General features: G+C 40.5%; 1 protein-coding gene across 3 annotated transcripts in view; it reads left to right on the top strand.

Moving 5' to 3' along the window:
• The first annotated feature begins 6 nt into the window (after window positions 1-6).
• Window positions 7-27,494, top strand: part of TEX2 (testis expressed 2) — a 41,201-nt gene continuing 13,713 nt past the window's right edge. The window contains exons 1-4 of one of the 3 annotated variants that reach the window (XM_057368858.1): window positions 7-92; window positions 17,031-18,688; window positions 24,773-24,973; window positions 26,592-26,928. In XM_057368858.1, the coding sequence (XP_057224841.1) occupies window positions 17,057-18,688; window positions 24,773-24,973; window positions 26,592-26,928 (2,170 nt within the window). In that variant the 5' untranslated portion in view covers window positions 7-92; window positions 17,031-17,056. Of the gene's footprint in view, window positions 167-17,030; window positions 18,689-24,772; window positions 24,974-26,591; window positions 26,929-27,494 lie in introns of all 3 variants that reach the window. The other 2 variants (XM_057368857.1, XM_057368859.1) reach the window with 2 other exon arrangements.

Genomic DNA, 27,494 nt, shown 5'->3' with positions numbered 1-27,494 from the left:
TGGCGGCGCCGCCGCCTCCCCGCCGCTGCCGCCGCCCGGCGCGGGCAGGAGCGGGCCGGGGGTGCCGGGCAGTGCCATGAGCCGCGGCTGAGGTGAGGGGTTCGGTCAGTGCCGAGAGCCGCGGCTGAGGTGAGGGGTTCGGGAGGTGCGGAGAGCCGCGGCTGAGGTGCGGGGTTCGGGCAGTGCGGAGAGCTGCGGCGGCGGTGAGAGGTTCGGGAGGTATCGAGAGCCGTGGCTGAGCTGAGGGGTTCGGGCAGTGCCGTGAAGGCGGCCGGGCAGCCCCGCGCCGGCAGCGCCCACCGGTCCCCGCGGGCTGCGGGCAGGGAGGAGCGCTGGGGCCGAGGGCGGCGGTCGGGCCGGGCCGCGGGCGGCTCCCGGGGCCGGGCAGGGCGGATGGCGGCCGGAGGGAGCCGGGAGCCGGAGCGGGGTTTGCCGGGCCGGTGCCGGGTCGGGTGGGATGGAGCCGCTTCCCCTGGGCGCGGTGGCAGGAGCGGGGTTTGCCGAGCTGGGGGTGCAGTTGGGCAGGAGCTGCCGGAGTACGAGCGACACCTTAAAAACAAGCGGCAGAGGAGGCGGCAGCAGTCGCTCCTGATAGAACCGGGGGAGAATTTTTCAGTTGGCTTTTACCACCAAGGGCTAGAGGTTTCCTGTCTGCTAAAATTGTTTCCTCTCTCTTGCCCTAGCTGTCAGTTCCTTCGTTTCTGCTTCTGTGTTAATTCTGAGTGTCATTTGTGTTATCTCTTGCAGTTCAGTGCTTAAACCCATGTACTGTGTCTCTTCAGCATGTGCTGAAGTTCCTTCTAAATGTTTGTGCTTAACTTCTTGGTGATCTGTATCTGTCAGCAAATGTGTTGAGGAACTCCTGACCATAATTTTGGGAAATGAAGTACACAGTGGAGGTTAATTTGAACTTTTGTATGCAACTGAAGTATTATAACTGTAAGATAAATTAGTGTAAGACTTAAGTGTTGTAAGGTTATCTTCTGTTAAGATGCTTTGTCATACTCCTCTTTCAAGATGATTTGCCTGTGTAACTCAGGAAAAACAAGGCATGCTCACAATTTCAGGGGGGTACATTTTTACGAGATGATGTCTTTTTTCAGTGCTAAAATAAYTTCATATTCCTAAATTCAATAAAATTCAGGCATGTGAGTCCCCTGTTTCGATTTTCTTAGAACTTRAAATGTGTTAAATTAGAGGTAAAAACACTTTACCTCTAGCATAAAAGAGTAAACTGCTGGTTTTGGATGTTAAAATCTCTCTTGAGTAAAAGACCAAGAAGTTGATTCTGTAGTCAGTGATGTCTTACACTGGAGTTTTCTGAGGTCTGGTATCTGGGAATTGTACTGGTAAACTGAATACTTCTCTTGGGAACGATTCTTCTGGTCCAAGCGCAGGACTTATTAAAATTACCTATATTGCTTTTATTTCAGAAAATTCAATAAAATTCAAAGTTAAAACTTGAAGAAGGAYGTTGCCTAATAAAGAACGTGTGTTAACTGCATACTTCTTTTTGCGTGAAAACAGCTCTTAGGATTTCCAGCTTTTAGTAGCAAATGCTTTGTTGYTTCTAACTAAAGAACTTATAAAACCCTGTTTTTCAAAGTAAAGAATGTGGAGCAGGAAGCCCGGACATAATGTGTAATGCCACTAATTTCTCTGTTGTGCTAGGTATGTAAACAAAGTAATGGGAGATATGGAAACTTACTTAGCAAATAAAAGGCTAATATAACTGCAAATAATTTAAAATCGTGTAGCTAGAGGACTGAGGATGCATTGTTGTATTCAAATAGCTTTGTAGTTGATGGATTTGGGGATTTTGCTGCTCTACCCTCACTTTCTGTGCAAACTCCACCAATTCCACATGATGACATCTGAAGGTTTTTTCTTGTAGCATGTCCGAAAGGCCACCAGAGTTACACTAAGTGCAGGYGGCCAGTCAGGGGCATGGCAGTGGACATAGGTAGGGCTGTGTTCCCCTGTCCTGCTCTCAAGGACTGAGTTTTAGCCAGTTGCTGTTTGTGAGATAAATAAATTGTGGTGCTGAGTGTGCAGAGTGTWAGTGATACCTGCCCAGGAACTGAGAAAAAAATAAAAGCTTGTTTATTAGGATAAACTGTAGGTTTMAAAAGAATGAAGGKATGRGTAAGTAAATTCTGGTCTTAAACAKAGTCTTGGAGCTTGRTAAAGTCCCKCAAATCTCTGRATTTTTATTCTTTTCCTTTGGTAAGCAGAAATGGTGGTGTCAGATGTCCACAGTAGTAATGCTAATTCAGTGTGCTCTAAAACACCCATGAATAAAGGCCTCATGTTCTAGAAACCTTTACTGTCCTAAAATGAAACAATCTGATGACAATGTATGCTGGAAAATGAGAGCATAACGTAGGCTTAGAGATTAGAGAAGTAAAGATAAGAGTTAATACTGTGAGCTGTCATGAATGTGTACTTGGTATTAGAAGAGATGTATTCAGAGTAGAAACCAGCTCTGGAAGTGCACAAGGGTGCTGTATGTGCCTGATAAAGGGCATGAAGTAGTTCTCAAGTAATGTGAAGTGGACATTTGAAAGGATGTGCTGTTCTTTCAAGGYGGAGGAGGGTAGAACAGTGAAATTCTGAGAGAACAATATTGTGTCTGACCTGTTGATGTAAAAAAAAAAAAAAAGCATACCACTCCTTATTGTAAGAATGATGCTAAACGGTTCAGATCCACAAAGTGCAGGATTTGTTTTGGGTGGGATCTTTTATACTTCACATGGTTGAATTAATCTTCTGGACAAAAATCYCAGTTACTGTGTCATAAAAATGTATGATTGGGTGTTCTTGACAGAATTGTGACTATCTCTTCTTGGACATTTTAACTTCTTTAAAGCTTCTGTTAACATGGCAARCCCAGAAGTTTGAAGGCAGAAAGTTAATAATAATGGATCAAAATCCATTTCCGGTTTAAGGCAACAAGACCTGAAGGTTGTGCATTGGCTGGGAGGGTTTGTCCCCACTCAGCAGCCTCAGCCCCTGTTCCCTTAGAGCCTTGGGAGGGCTGAGGTTTGACCACCTTTACATTTAACACAGAAGTAGCATCTTCTTCAGAAGAGCTGTTAGTGAATGCATTTGTTTGGATTTGGGCCAAGCTTTGTGTAGTGCAGGTCCTAAAGTATCTAATTACTTGACAAAAGAATTTTTAAATCTTTTTAAAGAAGTGATATATAGGTTCTTTCAGGCAGGTCATTGGAGTTTTGCGCTGGAGGCTGCCATGTGCTAACTTGTTTTTATGAGTTTGAGTATGTGCAGAGCAAAATCCCCTCTCCTTGGTCAGCACAGTAACAATAAGACCAGTGTAGGGCAGGACTCCCAGTCAGACCAGTTCTGTAATGCAGAATTTGCCTATTTCATAATTTTGTTTAATGGACTTCTTCATGACCATTATCTCTGAAAAACAAAACCCAAGTGTCTTAAGTTGAAATTGCTCAATTAAAGCATTTGAGAGGCATTGCTTGAAAACTTCCTGCATTAGCCAAGGCCAGTCCTGCTTCTGTTGGAAATGCTGAGAGAAAGGAAGCAGAGGAGCAAGTTTTGACAGTAGGTTAGAGCAGCTGAGATGTGTGCAGTAATCCCTGTAAGTTTTGCAGGTGTTCTGTCATCCTGCTTCACCCTCTTGGGAGGAGAGGAGTTCTAATGTGYTGTGTTATTTAACAGTCGTATTTATTCTCTGAGTACTCCGGTCTGTTGTCTCTGATGAAGCCAATTGTTGGTGTCTTTGGAGAGACAAGAGAATATAATGATAAAATAGGGTTTATTCTCTGATCTTGCCTTCCTGCTCCTCAAAACTCCTACTTTGTGTTAGTTGTCTTTTCTCTYCTCTTTTTTTTAACTCTCTCCTCTCCTGATTGCAAAGTGTTACTCTGCTATGCAGAGTCCAGATCAATATCTAGTGCAGTTGGGGTTCTAAAAGGGAAGAGGACTGATGGRCAATGGATAACAGAAGATCAATAAACACGGTAAACAGTGGTGTTTTCCTATAAAGGCCAGGAGGGCAGTGGAAATGAATTGTTGTGTGAACCAGGCTTKAATATTCATTAYRMAGTGTCTCAGTGGCTTATAAAGTGTTGTGCTCTCTGACCCCACTGGTCTTGGATGACAGGAACATTGCTGGAGAAAGTCCTTTCATGCTGTGAATGTATTGCATGTCCTGCAGGGTCGTTGTGCTGGAACTGTAAGAACAATGGGATGGTCACGCTTAGAATAGGATCTCTTTTAAGAGTATGAAAATGGATATTTGGGCATTGGAGTGCTCTTTTAAAGGATGTGTTTTAGCCAAAAAATTGCTGTATTGGGTTTTAGTAGCTGAAGTAGATGACTGAGRGCTGTAAGACTCTAGATTCTACTCTGGATTTCATGTGTTTTGTTTAAATTGCACTTAATTTGTAAAATAGGACTGCAAAATTATAAACACAAACAAAGGTACTTTGATACTGTGAATTTCAAAGCAGATGGCAGTGGACTGAAATGTGTATGTGACCTGTCATGAGCTGCAGTGAAGTTCTGATCTGAAATTAAACAGAGACCTGTAAAAATACTCTGTTTCACTGAAAGCCAGGATTAAGACTGAGAAAAGCGTTTGTTTTTATGAGCCCAGACAGGCTCGAAGAATGAGGGTTCTGTGAAGAGAAGGGAGCTGGTGGTGCTCACACGCCTGTGTTGTGGGAGCTCGGTTAGGAAATGTCGCCGAACATGTGACACSAAGAGACAGTGGAAGTTGTCTGAGTTTGGTGCTCGCTGTCTCCTGCCTTCGAGCTGCAGCCTGTTCTGCTTCCTTGTCTTCTGAAAGCCCTGAGTATCCAGAGCCTGCCTGTGYAGGGCTCTGCCAGGGATCCATCCCAGACTCCTCCTGCCATCACAGGAGCAGAGCATTGCAGGGCATTCCTGTCCACTGGCATTTCCCATTTCTTGTTCCCATCTCTCTGCCCCACAATGGGCAAGGCAAGGTAAAGATTTCTCTCTGGATGCTTTCCAAGTGGGCCATTTCGATTCTGCTTGCTTAATATGTATCCAYCATCCCTGTTGCCCATAGGGGCTTCACTTTCTTTCCTGCTACTCTTGTGTAATTCTTGGGGCTGGTCACATAAATAAATGTACTTTGGTGRGAAATGAAAGTGATCCGTACAATTCTTGTCTTGGTTGGAGCTGCTGTGAAGTTTGATAAGGCTTATCTTTGTAAGACCTCCTCAGTAGCGTTTCTTTTTGTCTAATCGCTTTCACACTTCTTCCTTTTAAACTTGACTTGAAGTATTAAACAAAGGAATTGGAAGAAGTGGAAGAAACTAAGGGGGAGATAATCCTAAATGTCTGTCAGTTCAGAAACGTGCTGGTTAATAAATGCTTTGCCAGGTTTTGAGTAAACGTGCAGGTTAATAAATGCTTTGCCAGGTTTTGCTCTTTCTGAGCAAACAGAAAGAAAAAAGTGAAAAACAGAAAGGGAAAAAAAAGAAAAACAAACAAAAAAAAAGTGCTACTCTTCTATTTATGTGTTATTTTTAGTAAGAAGAGATGTGGATGGAGAAAGGACCAGCTGTGCATACAAACTTTCTCCTATTTTGTAATTCCCTTTATTCCCCTTTATCATTCCCTTTATGACAACAGGCGGAGTTTTCCCAGAGGCCTTAACACTGCTGAGAGGTTTCAGTCACGCTGAAAGCAGTGCCTAAGTTTCTTCATAAAACTCTGTGTGTCTGAAAAGATGCRTTTAGAAGTGTGTTGTATTTAAGAGCATAAATATTTGGTTGTATGGCTCTCCATTTCTTTTGTCAKGCACCTTTGAGATGTGGATTGGTAATTGTTTTTGAGTATTGAAYAGATTTTATGAACCCTTGCTTTTCTGATGAGTTGGACCAACTTACCAGTTTTATTTTTATTGACCAGATATAAAAAAATCTAGGTAGATATTGATCATTCTATCAAAGTTAATRCTTCACAATTGAAGTACTAAAAATGAGTAAATCGTGGTGCTGCTCCATGAATGTTTTTGCTTTCTTGGAATATATCTTTTAAAATCTGCTTTTTCTGTCCAGCTGCCCTAAGCAGTGTGTTTGCCAATGAAAATACCATGGGTTGACTGTCTTGGAAACCTCTGTAGACACAAAATAGGTGAGGTGTGAAGAGTGACTTTTCGAGTCTCCTCCTCCGGTACCCCCAGCCAGATCAATGCTGGTTTGTGTGATCTGTTCAGATCTCAGGCTACTGAAGAAGGGATTGTTGGCATTACACTTCTGATCCTTCATGGAGCTGGGAGAACTTTTGAGGGGGTGTGGAGACCGTTCCTCATTTTCACAGGAGGAGCTTGTTCACTGGTGGTGATAAATAGAGGTGATAAGATTTCCATCCCATATCTGCATTTCCACTTGCACTGTTTAGTTCAGTTTCCCCAAAGGAGTGACCAATACTGTCTCTAGAGCCTTCATTTTTACAGAGGATGGGAGCAGTGTCTTCACCCTTCAGCCATCACCATTTTCTCACCTTATCCTGGAAGTCAGCCGGAGCTGCCACTCCTGCTTGGCTCCTCTGCCCTGACCTCTCTGAGCAATTAAAAGGCTCGTTTGCACACCCACACCCTGCTGAGTATGTGCTGTGCGTACCCACAAACCTACTCACAGTGCTTGTAATTCAGAGCTTGACTCTCTTTGATAAACAAATGCCTGGTGGATTAATTAAGCATGTATATAGGAGCATTGCCCTATGCCTGAAATTAGACTTGCTTGCATAATTCTGTAATTGAACAAGGCAGGATATGGCTCAAAGACACTTATTTCCCTTTGCCCTTTCGAGTCATCTGGTGGCTTTTGCTGTTCTTTTATCTCCCAGCAAATCAAGACCTTAAAATTGATGGCCTAAAATTCATTTCCTTGAAGRTGCTTTAATGACACTTTTCTTTCTGTGCATGTGTGTGCACAAAATGTAACCCACATAGAGAGGACTGCATCCACTCTTAACTGTTTTATTGAGTGGTTGAGACTACAGAAATTATTTCTGAGTGCAATAATARAAACTTCTGTGGTGTTGAAGGCATTTCCTGGACAAACATTACACTGATAATACCTGTTTATTGAATGGCAAATATAGGATAAGAAAGGGARGACTTCAGCTCTATTTTACAAGGAAGTAACTGCAAAGAAGAATGACAGTRGAGAGCTTGCATTAATACAGCTTGAATATAAAGTAGTACTGGCATGCTTAAAAATTAATTTCAATTATTTTTAAGCTATTCATGTTGCACTGTGAATTCGGCAGGCAACTGGTGAATTTTGGTGTGTATCRCTACAAGRCACCTTCTGACCTTTTCCTTTTCAGCCTGTGGGGTTGTCAGATGAAATTCCTGGAGACAACTATGTTGATTAATGTTCTCTGAAGTGAGATCKGCGTGTGTTTTACAGCTCCCTACGTAGCTGGTCAGAATTTAGTATGTGTCTCTCTGAAATAGTGTTCTGGAGGAGTGATTTCGTTTACAGAAGTCCCATTGTATTGGTCTACCCGAGATCTGTATTCCACTGGGTGAAGGACCTGTGTGTGCGACCCCACAGAGGAGCAAAGGTTGAGAGAAAATGAGTAATGGGAGAGAACGCTTCTCAAGGAGTGCTGAAAAGTTCAGAAAACCATTAACGAATTTAAACCTTTTAAGAAGAATTTTATTTTTCCTTACTTTCACACTGGTGGCCTGATTCACAGTGAGAGACCACGTTGGGGTAGATACATACTGCTGAAAAAAGAAGAGAGGAGASCTGTGTTTATGTTCTTCCCAATCTTTTTCTGTTTGCTTTTTTTTTTTTTGAGTATTCACATGACAGATTATCTTTCCAGGCCTGTTATCACTACCACATTTTGAGAGAGAAAAGCAGAGTAGGAAGGATCCTCATATGCACAAGGACYTCACTTTACCCTCTCAGTGTACTGGCTTTTTTTCTCCTTATGAGCAATATGGTTTCTTTACTTTGCTGTGAAATGATCATTTAAATTCAGAGTGCCAGCAAAGTTGTTATTTTTTATTTTTTTTTCAAATAACTACCTCCTTTTTTTCAAATAACTATGGTTTCTTAGCAATTAGGCATAAAAAAATATGTTGTGGGAGGTGCTCATAATTTTCTGACTCAGTTGGTTTCAATGGGAGTCAGGCCTGTAAAGCAGCTGTTTGGGTCAGGCAGTCTGTAATTGACCTGTCAGATGTTGCAATTAAAATGTATTGCAGCTGTTAGAAATAGAATTTACCTCCATTGCTCCAGAAAAAAAAAAAACAACCCAAAAACAAACCATCAGAAAACTTTAATATATTTCACTGATTCATTAAGTACTGCTCTCGTGTGTGTAATGGAAGAAACAGAGGGGAATGCAGATGGAGCTGGTGCCTTTGATTTCAGTGCTGTTCGTGGTAAGGCCTCTTTCATGTTCTGAATAACAAAGTCCAGGGAAAATTCTTGCCAATGTTTGTTAATTAATGAAGTTTACACCTTTCAATGCTTAGAGTTATAAATACTATGAGAAAAATAAGAAAATGTATTTACATGAAAACGCACGTGGGAWTGCTTTTGCCACATACATTTTTTGCCTTAATGCTCTTGTGAATTTTGTCAAATATTTGAATATATTGTAATAGAATAACTAGGAATTGGACAGTTGCTTCAGCTCTGTGCATTTGAGTAGGTGTTCTTGTGTCTGGCTGTCTCATAGTCCAGTATTTTTAATCATAAAATGCTTAAGCCACTCTTTAATTCCAAGTTAATCTTTGAAAGATGATACTGAAATATATATAACAGTTTTAAGGCTCTAGAAACTTTGGTCAAGCAGAAAAACCCCCCAGACCCCTTAGGTTGTTGGGAAGCTGGGAAAGCCTGGATTATCTGTCCTAATGTTTTAATTGAGCCTTGCTTAATGTCTTTGCTCATTGAGGGTTGACAGTATTTCTGCGTTGTATTTAGTTGGGGTTTTGTTTTTTTTTGTTTTTTTTTTATAAGCAAAACTCTTTGTCCTTAGCATGGTAAAAATTCAGGTTGTTTGGAGCCAGCTAGGTTCCATTTCAGTGTCTTGGATGTTCTCCTGTGCTCGTCACTCTGTGTCCTCCAGCTGGAAAGCCACAGTGCTGCTGAACTTTCGCATTTTAGTTTCTGTGTATGTGAGTTGAACATAAATCTGAATGAGATGAGTGTTGCCTTAAGCAAAGAGAGAAATGTCTGGTACTCGCCAATTCCAAATTTGACATTTTATTTTCTTGCTATTCTTAGGACAAGGGTTCTTTAGAGTTTGTTTTGCCAACCTTCTATGRATTCTTCTATGAATTAGAAGTTAAAAGTATTTTAAGCACAGAAGCTGTCATTAATAGCTTATGATCTCTGCGCAGTTCTTGCTAGAATGTGTGATTTTTGAGCTGCTTTAATGTGGTTCTCAGTCTTTGCTGTTGCTGCTKTAAGGTGTTAGTGACTCTGTGATCTTACTCTTCAGTCAGGTAACTTAAAGCAAAATTTTTCTCACCCTCCTAATAATACTGAAACTAAAAATAACATGATTACCTGCTCGTGACTTTCAGAGAAGTCTGGAATTTTAGTCCATTTTCTTCTGAAATTAGATAACAAAGAGCTTTTCTGTTCATGTGGTGCTGATTTATGTTTCTTTTGCCGTTTCCAGGTAGCAGGAAATGCTTGTCATACCTTTCTCCATTAATTTTGTCATGGAATCCAGTGACAGGAGAGACCACTCAGTGCATGGCATGGAGTGACTGGCAGGACTGCCTCTCTTAGGTGCTGGAAACAATTATTTTAAAGAAACTTTGCAAAACAATCTGATTTTTGGCTTGAATTACTTTTGTCCCACCACTTCTCAAATTTTATAGCAGCTCTGGAAAGACTTGCATGTTTTCAAGTCCTGTTCATTGGCCTTTTCCTAAGCTTTTCTGTCCTTTGGACCCTCTGGGGACTTGGCTTGCAGAAGCTTTTGAGAAATCCTGTTCTGTTCTAAATGCATTTTCTGCATTTATCAAAGACACTTTTCCTTGGGTAGATGAAATGCAAGGAGATGAATAACTGTAATCAATGTGCCCTCTAACAAGCAGCTCCTTGTGTAAATATTTGCAGCTTTCTCTGTATCTTCAGGTGCCTTAGGATAATTCATTTTCATGTGTTCAGTACCACTGCCTTTCTAGTTAGGCATAAATACTTTATTTGTATTAAATATAGTTGTAGCCCTTCTCCTTTCCCTAGACAATTTCAGCTTTCTGAAAATAGCCTTGCTTTGATTAGTTGTTCTTGTTTCGGTTTGTGCCAGCTGCCTGGGTCTGTAGCTCTTTATCTGTTTTTTTTTAAAGTTGTTTATTTTATTTGAAGTTATTACCTTGCTTCTTAGGGATGTGTACTAGGTCCAAAACAAAAAACTTTTATGTATTAAATGCTTTAGTCCTATTTAGTAATACCAGAGAATATCCCTTTCTGTAATTTTGAGAACATCTCTGAGACATAAAGAAATCATGGTTGTGTGCTGTGTTTGTYCTGTCAGGTTAAAAAGCCATAAAGCACCTTGCATGCTAATCCTCTGCAGAACATGAAATTAAAATGAAGGTTGTACATAAGAAATATGACATTTGATCAATCATTAAAAATCCCCTGGAAAAAAAAAAAAAAGATGTCTTTTGTTATCTGCAGGTACTTTTACCTTCTGACATACATTTGCTCTGGGAAAAATGAGCTGCAAGACAATTCTGCTAAGCCCTTTTAAATTTAGGATTCAGGGCACTTTATTTTACTTCATTTTAAGAACACGCTTTTCTCTAAGTCACTCTGTCAAAATTTCYCCTAAAGATTTTATAGTGACCTTTAATTTAATCGGAGATGTGGACAGTTTTCAGCTGTGGACTAATCCACWGAGGTTTTGGATAATCTTTTATCAGATTAATGAGGAGGTGATTTTTTTTTCCACCAAGATAAGAGAGAGTTACAATTCTGCATTTTTACCTCACTGTTTACCCTTTCCACAGGATGTAATTTTTTATGCATAAGCTTTTGAGTCTTTTTTATTACAGAAGTCCAACGTGTTCTGTTGAGATGCAGAACTTGTGCAGCACCAGAAGATTTTGATGTAGACTCTCCTCCCTTTTAGAAGAGAGCAAATGCATCAGTGATATATTTATTGCTCAGAATTGTAAGACCATTGTTGGGTTTTTTTGCTCTCCTTTGATTTATGAGGGTGACTCTGAAAAGAAAGTTTCAGTACAGCAGTTTGAGAAAAGTGGAAAAAGCTGGCTTTAGGCTGGCTCTGAGTTTGCCCTTGTTTTAATGTATCTATTTCTGAATCCCTTGCTGCAGAAATTTCAGATCTAGGTCTGTAAACCTTTCTTTTTCTGGGGCATTTCTCTTCTCAGTCATGGCCAAATTAGTTTTTTGGGTAATTTCATGCCAGCAAGTAGCTACCAGGAAGAATACGTATTTTAAAACAATTTTAAAGACGGCAATATATGTTATAAGAAATTACTAAATCCCMAGAATCTGTAAAGGGAGGGGTGGAACTTGGTGGTGATTTTTTTACTATTTTATTTTGTTCTGGGAACTAGTAAAAGATCCCTTTGAACTGTTCAATGAGGAGTGTTTTGGAAGGAAAAGGTGCTACTTGTTGCTTGCATTTACAAATGATAAACAAGAATATAGTTCAGAGCAGGAGAACACGTGAATGGTGAAAGTATTATGTATGTATTAGAATTTTTATGTGTTCTCATTGTGCCAACTGGGAGTAAATGTTCTTTAATATAATTACACTCTGGTGCAGTTTGAATCTATTCCAAAGAACAGAGCTTTGCCAAAAAACTTCTTTTATTTCTTCTGTTAGGGAAAATGTTCGATTTCTTACAAATACTGTTTCACTTCAGCCTTCAGAAAATCATTAAATAAGAAGGAATTAAATTTTTCTGAGCTTCTGAAGAACCTTTAACTTTTTGTSTTTGTTAAAATGAGACTGTAGTGCAGCTTTGAAACTTTTTGGTAAAAGTGGTGTGTCATAGAAGGAGAATAGGAAGGAATAATAATTATTCTTTTATYGGTAAAGGGAGAGAAATTAATGTGGTAGCTGACCTTTCTCAGGTCTTTGGGGAAAATGTTAATGTAGAATACACTTGCTTAGCTAGCATTAAACAATTTTCACTTGATTATTTTTGAAGTGTTGTAAAGACAAGCTTGGGGATCTCAGCAGCAACAACGAAATTCTAGTAATTCTGTCTGCAACAAAATTCCAGTAGTTTTGAAGAGTCCTTATTTGCCATTGCAATTTACTTGACCTCTCTGTCCTGGTCTTAACAACTACTCTTATTTATCTCTTTAATAGGTTTCTAATTTTCATTAAAGGTATCATCTCATYGACAAGACTTTAAAATCTTGCTTGGGATCCTTCTTTTAAGTATCCCTAAATGTGCTTTAATGCTGGTTATTTAASTTAAATTGTTCTGAACTTAAAAGCATKTGCACAAAAATGCTGGGTTTTTTTTTAATGATGCTTAGCGAACTCCTGCTGGTGGTGTTTTAGTTCTTRACCAGCTGAGTTGTGATAACCTGGGTTAATCTGTCAGGGGTATTTGCTGTGTGTGTATATTTTGGTCCATCTGTTTTGGCCACGATCCAGTATTGGCTGCTGCTCAACACATTTAACTACAGTGGAATAGTATTTGGTATTGATATCAACTTTTTCATTTCTGCCCTTGGATTTAAAACAGGATTTGTTGGAGTTTTATTCCTCTTCTCCACCAYGTCTATATCTCATATCCAGTTGCATGAAATTGGAAAGTGAARCAAAACTTCCTTCTGGTTCCTGATGGAAACTGAGCTTTAAAGCCTTATCTCCAGGCTGGGTAACTGGAGCCCTGACAGGAAGGTTTCACAGGGCCATTGTGTGATAGTAATTACCAACCCTGGTTCTGTAGTTCATTTAAAAGTAATGACTAGTGGATGTAAAAGGAACAATAGATGTTAACTATGGAATACATTAACTCRTGGAGATGCCAGGGGAATTTAATTGATCATAATTAGAAATTTGAATGGGGATAGGAAAGAATGTTATATTTTGGGGTTTGTATCCTTTTTTTTCTTTTTGTCTTTTATGATATAGATCTGCTGAATGAGATGAAATTCATGTGACAGATAACGTCCCAGCAGCTGTGCTCTCTGCTTCAGGGAGGGCATTCTGGGCTAAATGGGAATTGGCTTTCTAGACTACTTCTGTGGCAAAGTGGTACTTTTCACTAATAATAGTGTGCTTCATTCTGAAATGAAGACTTCTACCTCTTAACAGAAAGAATTTTGTCTGATGCTGAGATCTGTCTCTTATTAAAAATAAGTATAAAGAATTGCAACAGTTCTYCCCCATATCTCAGTGCTAGAAGGAAGATACAGCTCGAATCTCTAATAAATCAAACAGAATCTGGAATTTCTGGAAGCAAATATGAATTTCAGATCATGTTGGCTTGTGCAGGTGTTCCCAGTTTGGGAAAGATTTAATATGCCTCTRGCCTAGTTTGGAACAGGGGCTTAATGTGTTGTGGAGGGCAGATTTAGAGTATGAAATATCTACCTGTTTTCAGTCTGACACTTGAAAATTACTTTCAGGTAACCCAAAATTATAAAAGAGGCCCCATGAATCCTAAAGAACACCTGGATTTTTTCCCCAGTCTACCAAAGCTGGAGCTGCCTGCTGGACAAGTGATGGCACAGAGGGATTATTGGGGGAATTAGAGACATAACCAGTGAGAAACATCTTTCCATTTGAACACCAGTGGCAATCTGTGGGAAGTTGAGTTGTGATATTACCAGTAATCAAATTATTTGTTTCCTGAACAGCATTTAGGGCTTATTCTTGTGGTGCAGCTGAGAGATAYGGTGGAAAGTATTACAGTGCTGTTTAATGACTTGTAAGGCTTTTCCTTTACTTAGGAGGAAAGGAATTTCTGTTTGGAAAAACACTTTTTTTTGGTCTGTGTTTAGTAGCAACGAAAATACAAGTGTTGAATCTTGCTGCACATTTTTTTGAAAGCATTTTACTAAAGCAGTGTGCTGTGTACCCTTTCCCCCTCATGAAGATGTTGCAATAAGAGCAATGTGATTGGAGTAGCTGTCTCCTGCAAAGCATGTGAATTTAGTTACCCAACCTGGCCTGTTTCTCCAGCTGAATGATTATGAATAAGCGTGGTATATGCAACTTTGACCTTTTAAGTTTGTTCCTAGTTTGCCGCTTCGTGTGTTGTTTGAATCACTTTTTAAATTGTTAATTTGAAAATAATTGCTTTGCTTTATGAAGTTGGTGSTATAATTGTTCTAAGGCTCTTGGTGCACTGTGTGTTTTCTCAGAGCTGTGAATAGGTGGTTTCTGGGGTTCAGCTGAAGAAGGGTGGGGTGTGTTTGTCCACTGCAGGGGAAAGAAAGAGGGTTTGCCAGTTCTGGAGAAGGATGTTTATGGTGCTGGGCAGAAGGACAGATTGCTGGGTGCTTGGCTCTTCCTGTGAACTCCCAGTTAGTCATTCCTAGGAAAGAGCACAGCTACTGCAGTGACACTTACAAAAGGTGTCATGGCCTAACCCACACCTGGCCTCTCCCCAGGTGTCCCCATTTGTCACCAGGTGCATCACAGCATGGTGGGGAYGTGTTGTCACCCAGGCAAAAACATCCTCTGCTCTGGCACCGCTGCCTCCCTGCTCAYAGGAAAGGGTTGGGCAAGGAATGCTGTCTGTTCCCAAGCAGCTGCTTTCCCTGGCTCAGTGTTTCCTGTTGTTGGAGCTTTAAAAGCAATGCCTGTAGGTGGGGATTATAAACTGCTCTTCTGTAGAAGATGGGGATGCAGTGCCTTGAGGTCAGAAGTGGAAATGGCWGCAGTTGGTTGGTAGTTCTCTCATTCCACCCTGCAACAGCATCCAAAGTTCAAACCTTTRGGGGAAAGGAATTATTTTCTGAGCAGCCTTCTTCCCTTCTGGGTAAAAGTTCATGTTTTGAATAATTTCAAGCCTGAGGATGTAAGACTATTACTCAGTTCTGCCTGCCACATAAATAAAACTGATACCTTGCATCTTCAGAATCAACACCAGAAAAAAATGGAAGAGGCAGCCAGAGCAGGGGGGAACAGTGCGGCCTTCTAAAGAAGGACCAGTGAAAACTTGTGTTTYTGCAAGTACCAATATAATCTGCAAACAATCAGTTTGGAATTGTGCCACTTGGGATGGTGAGGCTGGAACATCAGGTCTTCAAACAGCTAGGAAAAGAGCTGAGGAGTCGGGGAGAGAAACGAGGAGGAAAATGTAGCCAGAAATCAATAAGAAGTGAATCTGTTAAAATTATTTAAGGGGTAAAAATGGGTGGTTCAATACACTGATGAAATATCTTTATCAAAACCTAACACCTACTGAAAGAGCTGTAAAGGAAAAGTTTCTCAGCATCTGCTTTGGGAAGAAAAAACAAAACAGCCCAAATCCTCTGTAATAAAACAGAGATGATATTCAGSAATGGATTAGTGCTTTTATATAGAATACGACATATTTCATGGTACAGTAATGTGCTTAGGGTAGGCAAATACTGGCTAATCAAGAATTTTCCTTCCTTTCTGTGTTAACAAGTTAATCATGATGTTAAGAAAGTGGTTGCTTGTTCAGTAAGCAGTAAAACCTCTTTTCAGTACATTTGGTGTGTGCAAGTAAAGTTCATCTGTTTCAGGTCATTAGCACTGCATTAGCACAGCATGGCAACTGGTGTTTAAACACGAGCTAATTAATGTTCAGTGTAAACACAGTGTGCTAAAGAGCTGTCCAAACCCATGAAGTTCCAGCTGATACAAAAAACCACAGTGAAAATGTTTTCTAAAAAAAAAAAAAAAAAACAGGCCCTGAAATTGAAAATTCTGAAGGCTTTGCATGAAGCAGTTTAACATCCAGCCCCTTCCGTACAGCCTGATTGGGGAGCTCACAAATGCTAGAAGAAGCAAGGAATAATCAACAACTGAGGAGCCATAAAATGGACAGCTACAGTGTGTAGGAGGTTGTGGACAGCTACTTGCTCTGAATAAGCTGTGTAGCAAAGATCTAGCTTAGTTTACTGACAGGTTAAAAAATGTTTACATGAGCAGCTCTGCTACCAAGTRGAAAGGGCTACAACCTTTAGCAGGATGATGATGCCGAACAGGTGGTACTGGCTTGCTGGATAATACAATCTGATATCACAACTGTTTGTGAAGTGCAGTTTCTTCACCACCACATAATCATTCTTCTGAGCTGCTCTTTAAACGTCAGCAGAGGCTTCTCATTAATTCAGCTTGACAGTTTGATTACAGCATTTTAACAGCTTCTGAAAAATAATTCAGTTACTGAAGTGGTAAACTTGCTGTCTTGGCAGTGGAGATAAAGTGCTGCCTCCCAGCTGGAGAGGCAAAGCTAATCCTGTAATTCCTGGGCCATCTCTGTGTATGGGCACCAGTGCCTTGGTTTAAATGCGTGCTATTTCCTCTCCGTGTAAAGATATGCTAAATTCACTTTCATGGGTCAATGAAATGCTTAAATAATGTGCTCCCCACATGATGACCTTTACTCATTTCTGACCTTCCTTTGAGTTTCAAGTTTTCTTTATTTATAATATATAAAGCATTAATTAGTGCAGGTAGAAGGAGCTGAGTTAGGAGTGAAGAACTTCAGTGTATTGGGGTGGGATGGAGCTTCTGGGACTCACAGGTGCATCTGGTGGGGAAAACAGAAAGGTGGTGCTTCGGAGATGAGCTGTAATTTCAGGGCACTTGAAGATAATTTTAACAGCGTGATGTTTTTTAATATTGCCATTTTGTGCTATGTGGAAATGTGTTAAGTAGCAAACAGTAACCTTGATCTGTAATTTTGAGGATAGGTCTCTTCTGCTTCTTGTTTTTTTGTTAGTGTGAATTGCTGTGTGATTTTTTTTCTACATGAAATTGTGTTTGGCGTAATGCTTGAAAATAAGGGTATTTGAAGGGGRAAAAAGGGTATTTAACGTGGTGTTATGTTTTCTTCCTAGACTCTGACACATCTCTGGAACCTGCAATGACAAGTCGGAACAGTAGCCATGCAGAGAAAACTGGTGAAATGTCCTCAAAGCAGTCAACACCAAAAGTGCAGGTCCAACGATCTGTCTCCCGAGAAACCATCACTATTCATTTCTCTGCATTTGGGAAGGAGGAAGAAGAGGAGGAAGAGGAATTTAAAGAGTTTCTTGATGAGGAACTAGATGACCAAAGCATTGTAACAGCACTTGAAGCCAAGGAAGACCTCTGCTTTGAGCATACTGGCCATGACTTCTCTGGTCCAGCTACCTCGCTTAACATGGCCAACTCTGCATCACCGCTGTCCTCATCGCCCGCAGTCCTGCCAGCTGCAGAGACTGTAAAGCTGTTGGACTCTCCCTCCCCATCCCAAGCAGTCAGTGCAGTGCCACCAGTCCTGTCTCCATCGTCACACTCATGTCACACAGTTGGCGCATCAGGTGCCGCGGCACCACCTGTGGAACAGAAGCCCAGCYTGTCATCTTCCCCATCCTCATCCCCTTCCAGATCAGTTGCCTGCTCTAGCGGATCATCCACAGTTTCTAGTTCCAAGCCTTTTAAGGGGTTAGTCAAGTCCTTTTCAACAGAAGTGGAACCAAAAGAACCCACCCCACCGACGCGACATAGACAGTTAATGAAAACCTTGGTGAAATCTCTGTCTACAGACACTTCTAAACAAGAGTCTGAAGCTGTGTCTTACAGGCCACCTGACTCGAAACTGAACTTACATCTGTTCAAACAGTTCACTCAACCTCGAGCTACAGGTGGTGATTCTAAAACTGCCCCCTCCTCTCCATTAACATCMCCCTCCGACACTCGTTCCTTTTTTAAAGTACCTGAAATGGAGGCTAAAATTGAAGATACGAAACGACGCCTTTCTGAGGTCATCTATGAGCCTCTTCAGCTGCTCAGTAAAATAATGGGTGATGAAAGTAGTAGCCACAGGCCCAAAGCCTTATCTTCAAGTGCTTCAGAACTCTCAAACCTTTCCAGTTTGAATGGCCATTTGGAAAGCAATAACAACTACAGCATTAAGGAAGAGGAGTTTGATTCGGAAGGGGACTTCTTTGGGAATGACTTTAACCTGACCAAGAGTGATCAGTCAAGAGGGGCAGAGGAACATGCAAAAGAGATGGAGACCAAAAGCTCTCAGTCTGCAAGCACAAAGGATGTGGGGTCTAAACCTTCACTCGTACTTGAAAAATGTTCGTTGTCTGCACTAGTGAGCAGGGAGGATGAGGAGTTCTGTGAACTGTATTCTGAAGAYTTTTTCTTGCTAGAGGAGGAAAGCAAAACTGAAAAACCTGCTGAAACTGTGGTTGATCCTGAGGTGACTGAGGAAACTGTTACTATGCTCAGTAGTGAAGATGAAAATAATCTGGATGTGCAACAGCCTAAAATACCAGTGAAAACTTTATACTTATTAACACTGTTAGTCTATGCTTACTTTATTATCCCTCTCCCTGGCTATTTAAGTGGACTCCTACTTGGAATGGCCCTTGGATTTATGGTAGCTGTCTGTGTGATTTGGCTTCTTACTCCACGTACTCCTGACTATCTCAAATTGCATAAAAGCAAGAAAAAGCGATGGAMTAGAAGAGCTCTAGATATCAAAGAACCTGAAATACTGAAGGTGAGGTCATGGCATTTTGTGTCTATGTGCATTATTTTGGGTAGAAGGAGTAAACTAGATTTATCCTGAAGGTGGAAATGAGCTGAATTTGTGAATAGCTTTTTAGGGTCAACTTGCTTTGGCAGGGGCACAAATGGTTTAATATCCAAGAATATATAAGACTTCAGTGTCTTTAGGGATTAGTAGAAAATGGAATTTCTTCAAAAGTAAAAGGGCAAATGGCTTTGCTGATGGATTTGAAATGATTCAGCAGAACTACTGAGAGCAAGTAGTGTCAAAGTTTAGTGTGTAAAATAACATTTGTGCTTGAAGCTGCATCTTGGGAGATGTATTTTGTTTCTGGAATGTGTTACTGTCTAGGCAGTAATTTGTCTGTCTGGTCTCTTCAGTCTAAGCAGAGACAAAGCATTGTGTTCAAGTAGAGCACAGAGAGCTGGAGAGCATGTGGGTCCTCCTCAAGCATGAGCTAATTGGAATGGGAGGAGGCATTACAGAGCAGCAAAATGTCTGTCTGAGAGCTGGGTTTGAAATGAAAGTRTGTCCTTCCTGCTYTCTGCCMTCCCCCATCCCCACTTGTTGAGATRTTGCARGCTGCTGTCACTTCATGTGTCACTTTGTTGCCTGTCCAGCTGTGATCCATCCAGCCCCTTTGTTCCTTTAGTGCTTCTGGTCCCTGTCCTGCCTCTCATAATCTCCGTCTGTCATTAATTAAAGTATTATTTTCTCAATTGCAGAATTCTGAGCAATAAAACATCTACTGGTTTCTGATGAATCCAGATTATGGATTCACTTGATTATGGTTGCTTATCAGAACATTTGTGAAGGCATTTTTTTTGTATTTGTGTAAATATTAAATTGAGCTTTCTGAAGGTGCATCTCAAATTGTAACAGCACATAGGTTGCATGAATTTAAATTCAGATGGGTCTATACTGTAGAATCTATAATGTATTGATGGCTAATTTCATGTGTCTTTAGGGAACTGAAMAGTTAGTGAAACAGAATATAAAATTCTACTTTTCTTGCATAATGGTGCCAGCTGCATGTCTAGCATGGTGTCTACCTTGGTGTTCTCTTTYTTCTTGAATGATATGAGTTGTGGTTATTTTTTGCTGTTGTGAATTCAGACTGGACACTCCTGACTGCCCAATTCAATTAYCTGCTGCTCACATGTACAAATCTTGACAGACTTTCAGTTCTGTCCTGTTATTTGGTGCCGAGACCCTTCCTCAATACTTGAAAGCTGGTAGAGATCCTGATGTTCATTATTGGCTGTGTTAGGCTGGCTCTGAGATGTCAGCTCTTAGTCAGGAACCTTAAACTGTATTTTTATGCTTTTATTGAGRAGATACATCTTGTGAAAATGGCTGTAGGCAAGAAATGAACAGTACAGAGAAGTCTGACAAATGCAGATTAATGGTTTTTATGACCTGATGAGTATTTCTTGTGCTCATAACACACAAAGTAATTGTCTTTAATACGTAAATGCTYCAGGAGTTTAAAAAMCAGCTTARTGCCCATATTGTAGTGGAGTATAATGTAATATGATTTAGCAGATTTCAAGTTATTATTCCCACTTCATACAACTGTTTTCTGTTTGTTTATGTCAAAATGAGTACTGGACATCTTAGATAATTTGAGAAGGCAGCTGAAGACTTAATCTGTAACAAAACTCAAGTGAATATAGGAAAATCAAACTTGATGCTCTTACATAAAGATGTTCTCTTCAGAACTTGTTGGTCTTGTGTTCTGGCCTGGACTGTTGTCATGCAATTATGATAAATGCTCTGAGTAAGCTCCCTTTATGGGGCTCAAGGCGTTGGGATTCTGCCAAACTGCTGTCAAGCTATTTTTGTATGTGTGCATTCTCCCCTATGAAAACATTGTTTGAGGAGTTTGCATTTCCCAGGTTTTGAAAAGTAGTGGAAAATTCCCCTCAGCAATTGTGAAATACTTGAACATGGTTATTGTCTCCCACAAAATCGTTCCTTGGCACTGGGAAAGTGTGTTTTGCTGGTTAGTGGGTGCTTCTGTAGGTTTCTGTACTTACTGCAGTCAAATGTCTTTGGTGCTGGGGGATAACCCAGAAAACGCACAAAACCCCTGCATCTTCATTGCATGTCTTTGTATCTGCCTATTCCCTTAGTTTTCAGTTCTCTGGCTTCCTTATCCTTTTTTTGTTTTTTTTTCTCTGCCCACATTTTTTTTTCCTTCTTTAATCCATTAGTCTTTTCTAACTTCCTTCTTGGCCTTTCAACTGTGAATTCCCTTGTGTTGTTCTGGCTGATAGGCAAGGCTTTAAGTAACAGCTAAAATGGAAATGATAAATTTACCCTTTCCATTAGAAAGAACTTTTAGGAGAACCCAGTGGCAGTGCCTGCTGRAGAAATGGAGCTTTTGAGCTACAGCTGTACAGAAAGAGGAGGCTTTTTATCAGCATATTATTTCTGAGTACCATCCAAGGGATTTCATGTTTGATAGTGGCCTCTGGCAGACAAATGTTTTTTTCCAGTTAAGGTGGCGGTTGCTTCTCTCACCTCAGACCTTTTTTGTGCCTTTGGATTCTCTGTGAATGAAGTGCCAAAAAAGCATTCTATTTTTCCCTCATTTATGAGGCAAAATATACTAGTGAAGTATTATAAAATAGTGGTAATAAGAGGGGATACTGATACAATTAGAGTGATTGAGTGATCAACAGGTCTTGAAAAAATTTTGGTACTAAAGCATTTGATTATATAATTTAGTAATAATGAATATTAACCTATTAATATCACTAAGAAATTTTAGGGATGGTTTTAATCCAGGTTTGGGCTTGTATTGTGAAGGTGGCTTTTGCTGAGTCTTTTATTTATGTGTTTGAAAGTATCATAAGTAATGATTTTAATTTCTTTTTACTCACTGACCTGGTCTGTACCTCAGCCCTCTAGATCCTTCAAAAGGATCTTTTGCAGTTCCTCCCGTCCTCCCCTCTCAGGTTATGGTGTAACACAACTGAGACCTTAAACAAGGAACAGTGTAAAGTTGGTACTTTCAGGGCCTGACAATTCTTACATTAATTATTCTGTTGAACTGCAGTTACAAAAAAAAGTTTGAAGCCCACAGTCAGGAAAGAGAAAAATCAAACTGAGAGCTTGGAGCAACTGCTGACCTTTATAAATGGAGATCACAGGATCAGTGGAAATGGCCAGCAGCTGCAGACTRGCATATGACTATGGTCATTGTCCTCCCCGAATTACTAAATTTCTTATTTTGATAACTTCACTAGTACAGAAAAGACCCATCCTACAGTCACTCCTCTCCTACACAAAGAAATCCATTGTTGCTTCTGTAGTTTGGGAARATATATCTGTTGCTAACACATTGTGGTAACACAACTTCACTGTTTGGGTGCATTGCAGAATGGTTTCCGTGGGCTGCGAATCTTTTGTTCCAATTTGGTTTTGCAAAAAGAGAGGCAGAGGTATTTCTACTGAAATTGTGCTTGAAGTGCAGGAACTTTGGAATTACTTTTGGGGCTTCTTGGAGTCTTCTCAGTGTTTTTTAAGCTAAGTGAAACAATTTACAGAATTGAAGATCACTGAAGTGAGAAGGCAGGTGGTGTTGTACCTCCTTTAACACAGTTAGATAAAATTCTTGCAGCTGCCCRACATTTTCAGATTCATTAATAGAGTGAGGAATAATCATTTGGTGAAGCACTAACATTTCATTCTCAGCCATGCAGGGTTTCTGTGTAACAAAGCAACTTGAAAATTGAGTGCAAAGAAGAAACTTCATCCTGAGAAATTAGAAAACTAAAATTTTATGTGCAAGGAGGGTTGGTAGTAATGTGCTATCTCTTTTCATCCTGACTGTTGTCTGAAAACAAAACCTCAAATACTTAAACCTAAACCTGGTTCTTCTGTTGCTGATAACCAGGTAGTTGTGCTGTGCTTGCACTTCTGTTGGGTTATGGGTGAGCAGGGGAGGCACTACAGGGTGTGAGAATTGTGTGTTTGGCAGATTGTACAGCTAATCCATTTGTTTGGAGTGGAAAGCCKGGGCACATGGTAGGGATCAGAAAATCAGGAAGGATTTTTACTTCTTACTTTGGCACAGGAAAGTCAAGAGTACGATGAGTAGATCTCTGCTTGTTTTCATTGCAGCCCATCTCAGACAGGCCGTTAAAGAAATGTCAGGTGTGGTCTGACCTTCCTTCCTGGGTACCACATGTACCCACAAGTTTCCAGCCTTYCTACTGAAAATAGAAACCTTGTTAGAGTTAGAAAATGGCTCATGTGACTAAGCTTCCTATAAAGACCCACTCTCCGAGCAGCCCTTTCTCCTTGCGCCAGCTGGTGCAGTGTTGGCTGAACTGCCTTGCAGGAGRAGGCAAGAAACTTCTGAGGCAGCAAATTCCCATCTGTACTTTTGCCTGGCTGCAGGCTCCAGACTTTGTCTGAGCTAGAAATAGYTTGGAGATCTGATCAGGGGCAGGTGGGAGTTGCTCCAGAGATCTGTGGGCCATATGGATATTCCAGTTCCAGCACACAGTGGCTTTGGGCAACTCATGTGATGTYCTTGTGCTTCAGTAAGTCCAGCTGGAGTTCCTGGCTGAAAATTAATTGCTGTCTGCTCAAAGATGTCTTGGCTCCATAATTTCTAGGAAGGAGATGGGTTGTGCTCAAACCTACATCAGCCCTGCTGTGCAGAGCTTGATGGTTTATGGGAAACTCTTCCTCGTGCATTGTATTTCCTGTATCGTGGTTGTGTATAATCCACTGTAAGAAAAAAAACCAACCATAAAACTTCTTCAAAGGGTGTGTCCTGGTATAGGCATTTCTATTAATAAAAGACATAATCTGCTTTGGAGCCAAGCAAAGATGAATGACTTAATCTTTCCTGAACATAAAAGAAATGCTAATTTATCTGGGTTTTTTAGAGTTTGTAGTGAAAATGGAGCTAGATGTTGGAGTAAGCAAAACAGATATCACTGTTACTATGGCACCTAAGAAAGCGTATGCTGTCTACTGTGAGAAATTATGTGGCACTGAAGAAAATTAGCATAAAAGTAAATTTTACATCTCTGYGTGTGGGTGGAAACATCTTTAATAAGTTGAAATCTTGCAGTAATTTTAGGGATGTTTTGCATAAGGTAGTTACAACTTTTTGTTTTGAGAAATACTGAGGTGCTCCTTCAGCTCTCCCCATTTCCCCCCACTGTAATCACCCATGTATTTGTAAAGGTGCCATTTTACTTTCTGCTCCCCTTCACTTTCTGTTGACATTGATTAATATTGAGTATGCAGAATTTTAGGTTCTGATGTGCAGATAAAAACAATGATCAAAGAATGTTGTATGGCWGGTTAAGAGAAGGAAAACTTCTCCTTGAATGAGTATTCTTCCTGCCTTCTGCCCCATTTATCATCTCTRTTTCTGTAATCAGATGTTGGAGAAGAGGAGTATCATCACCCCCATGGTCAGAGTCAGMACTTACAGACTTGTTACAGCAGGACKGGCTGGTTTGTTTTGTTTCTTTCACAGCACAGAAATTAATTGAATTTAATCCACGTGTATGACTCCTGTGTTGTAGCTGGGCAGTTACACAACATGTTAAATGATCTCCAACGGTGATGGTGCATGAAAGCAAACTCCATTGTGGTGTTCCACGGAGTCCTTAATTGTGGTGATTACAATGTCAGTGCTGTCTGTGAGCAGGCAGGCTGTTTGCTCTGCTGGGCTCTGCGTGATTAAAGTGTCGGAGGTGGCTGGGAGCAGAGGAGCCGCTGTGCTGCTCAGCCCTCCTGCCCTGTGGCTCTTCTCTGCATCTGCACATCCCACCGTGGCTCCTGGAGATGAGGTGAGAGCACCCTGTGCTGCGTATACAAAGTGATTGAGTCAGAAAAAACACACCATCTGCTTGAGATCCCTCCTCTCGTGCTCTGTTGGTTTGGTGGTACCTCATTTAGGACATTTACTGCTTCGTTTTGTTTGTGYAGTAAGTGAAATAACTGGCAAAAGCTTGGATAATAATTTAAAGTTTTTAGGTACATGCTGTACTTGGTTTTCCAGMAGCTTAAAAGCCTGTTAACAAGTATCTTCTTCTCTAGGGGTGGATGAAYGAAATTTATAATTATGATCCAGAAACATACCATGCTACATTGACTCACTCYGTCTATGTGCGGCTTGAAGGAAGCACCCTACGACTTTCAAAACCCAATAAAAATATTTCTAGAAGAGCTTCATACAATGAGCCAAAGCCTGAAGTCACATATGTCAGTCAAAAAATTTATGAACTAACAGATAGCAAGGTGAGTGTCTTACTTATATCTGATTTTAACAAAGAATACTTTGCAAATGCTTTTTAACTCAGATTTTTTTTTTTTTACTTCTCTATTTTCATGTTCTGTCATTATTTAAACAAAACTGTTGTCATGGCTAACTTGCAAAAGATTGTGCTGGGGAGGAAAATTGAGCAGGATTTGGAAGAAAGTATCTATTTACACAATAAGGGAAAGGCATGATTTTCCTCTGGCAGTTGAAAGCAGAAGTTAACTCTTGGGAGCTCTGAGACTCGTTCCCAATGCATGAGATGACTGCAGGGCTGTTCTGAAGGTTACACCAAAAACGCATCCTCTTCAGTAGTTGTCCCTACCCCAAGGCAGCTTGGGCATTTGCATTTCGCTCAAAGGGAGAATGTACATTGTATGAGAATGTGAAAAATGGGAGTGAGAGGTGGCTGGAAGGGTTAGCCCATACCCCCAGTCCAGGGAAGGAGGATGGGGATTTTTGCTGTTGGAGGATAATGAACAATAATGCTGAGACAGTTTTCCTACATGTTGTTTGCATCCCTCAAATCTGTGAGGAGTTGTCACGTGAAGTTGATTCCATTGGCATTGTATTAACTAATGCATCAATACCTAATTATTAAAAGAATGGATTTTTTTAATGTGCCACATCAGTCGAGGGCCTTGGCAGTACACATGTAGGAGGAAACCAYGCTTCACTTGCCTGGAAGTGAGAGGGAGAAAGGGACCAAGGCAACAATGAGGAAAACCTCCCTCCTTTTCCCTGAGTCTGTATGGGAGAGGAGCATGCTGCCAGCTCTGCCTTCCATTAAAGGAAGACAGTGGGAAAGATAAAGCAACAACTTAGATTTCTGCTTTGTGCAGATGTTTCACCAGCATGAGGACAAGCAAAGCTGTCAGGTACTGGGAGAGCACTCGACTGATGGTTGTTCCCCATGGTATCTTAGAAAAATTTTCAGTGCTGCCCCCCAATTGATTACAGAAGTGCCAAGTGCCCTGGCTGTTATAAATAAAGGATGCCTATTCCTCAAGGTATTTGCCCACAGTTTTTGTAGAGCACTGTGGAGTTCAGACCCTAGATAAGAATTTTTAACTCTTCACTCTYTTTATCACTTGCATTGTCTTAATTCTTTATAAATATATTTAATTTAGAATGTAATTATCTGCACATCACTCTTAYGGCTTGACYYATATATTTGATGAGGCTGTCACCARCTTGAAACACTCAATTTCATGAGATGGGCTTGGAAATTGTGTTCAAAACTGTTTGGACTCCGTTTATTTTATCTTGTTATCTGTTTGTCTCCCCATGGTCCCAGAAATAATGTTCTGGGKTTTTCTATTTTTTCTGCAAATCCATGAGAATAAGATCATCTAAATGAAAACAGTTTCTAATCCACATGGTATAATCTGCTTAAGTAGCCTTTGTTTTAATTCCAAARCCATGGCTCACCAAAGACTCAGTGATAGCAGTGGGTTGGACAACCWGCAATGTTGAGTCAGTTAAACTGGCAGAGACTGTGGGATCTTAATCTCTTGCRTTCCTGCTTTCTTTATGTGAGTAAACAGAGGATAAAACTGAAAAATAAATTCGTTTAACCCTTTGATTTTTATCCTTTAGATTTCCCTGGTTCCCAAGAGCCTGGCACGGAAGCGAATTTGGAATAAGAAATACCCCATTTGCATTGAACTYGCCAAACAGGATGACTTCATGGCAAAGGTTCAGCTTGAGAAGGAGGCTGCAGAGGAAAAGTTACCTGCTGAAAAAGGGGACTTGAACAATGAGGAATCCAAGAAGCCTCAGGATGGAGCAAAGTACACTTGCCAAAAGGATCAAGTGCTTTATCTCTTTGGAAGGACRGGTAGGGAGAAGGAAGAATGGTTCCGAAGGTTCCTCCTCGCATCGAAGCTCAAGTCTGAAGCAAAGAAGCCTCTCAGTTTGTGTGGGAGCAAGCCAGGTACTCAGATTTTATATTCTGGTAGAAGTCTGTTAAAAGAAACACACTGAAGTTATGTTTGATGGTGCCAGAGTGATCTTTACAAGCAAAAAACAATACCAAAGATACTCTTCTCCTTATCTTGGCCTCTCATTCTCACCTTCGCCCCCACCTTTTCCCCTCTTGGCTGCATGCTTTCAACTACTACTGCTATTTTTAGAGTATTTTATATGAATACAGTATTTTTCAGTGACTGTAATAACTCCTGTCGTGTTTGTAAGGATGAATTGTTCAATCTTTTTTTTTCTGTACTGTTGGAACTGATGTCAACATTTGCAGTATTAGACTCAGTTCTCKTACCCATTTTTCCTCCTCCATCCTTCCTTCCACTCTAGTCTCTTGTAAAGTATAGAGATTTCTCATGGGTTAGTGTCACAGGAAAACACATTTTTCTGTTTAAATAAAATACCCTGCACTAATATATATATATATATATATATATATATATATATATATATCTGAACCAACAAACATATTAGTCTATGGTATTGATCTATTGTTTGGAATATTCATTTAAACCCATGCTC

Source organism: Malurus melanocephalus, unplaced genomic scaffold (assembly GCF_030028575.1).
Source record: "Malurus melanocephalus ecotype Western Australia unplaced genomic scaffold, MMel_1.1 scaffold_98, whole genome shotgun sequence".
Classification (NCBI taxonomy): Eukaryota; Metazoa; Chordata; class Aves; order Passeriformes; family Maluridae; genus Malurus; species Malurus melanocephalus.
Note: the sequence above shows the minus strand (reverse complement) of the source record. Positions and strands in the feature narration are given on the sequence as shown.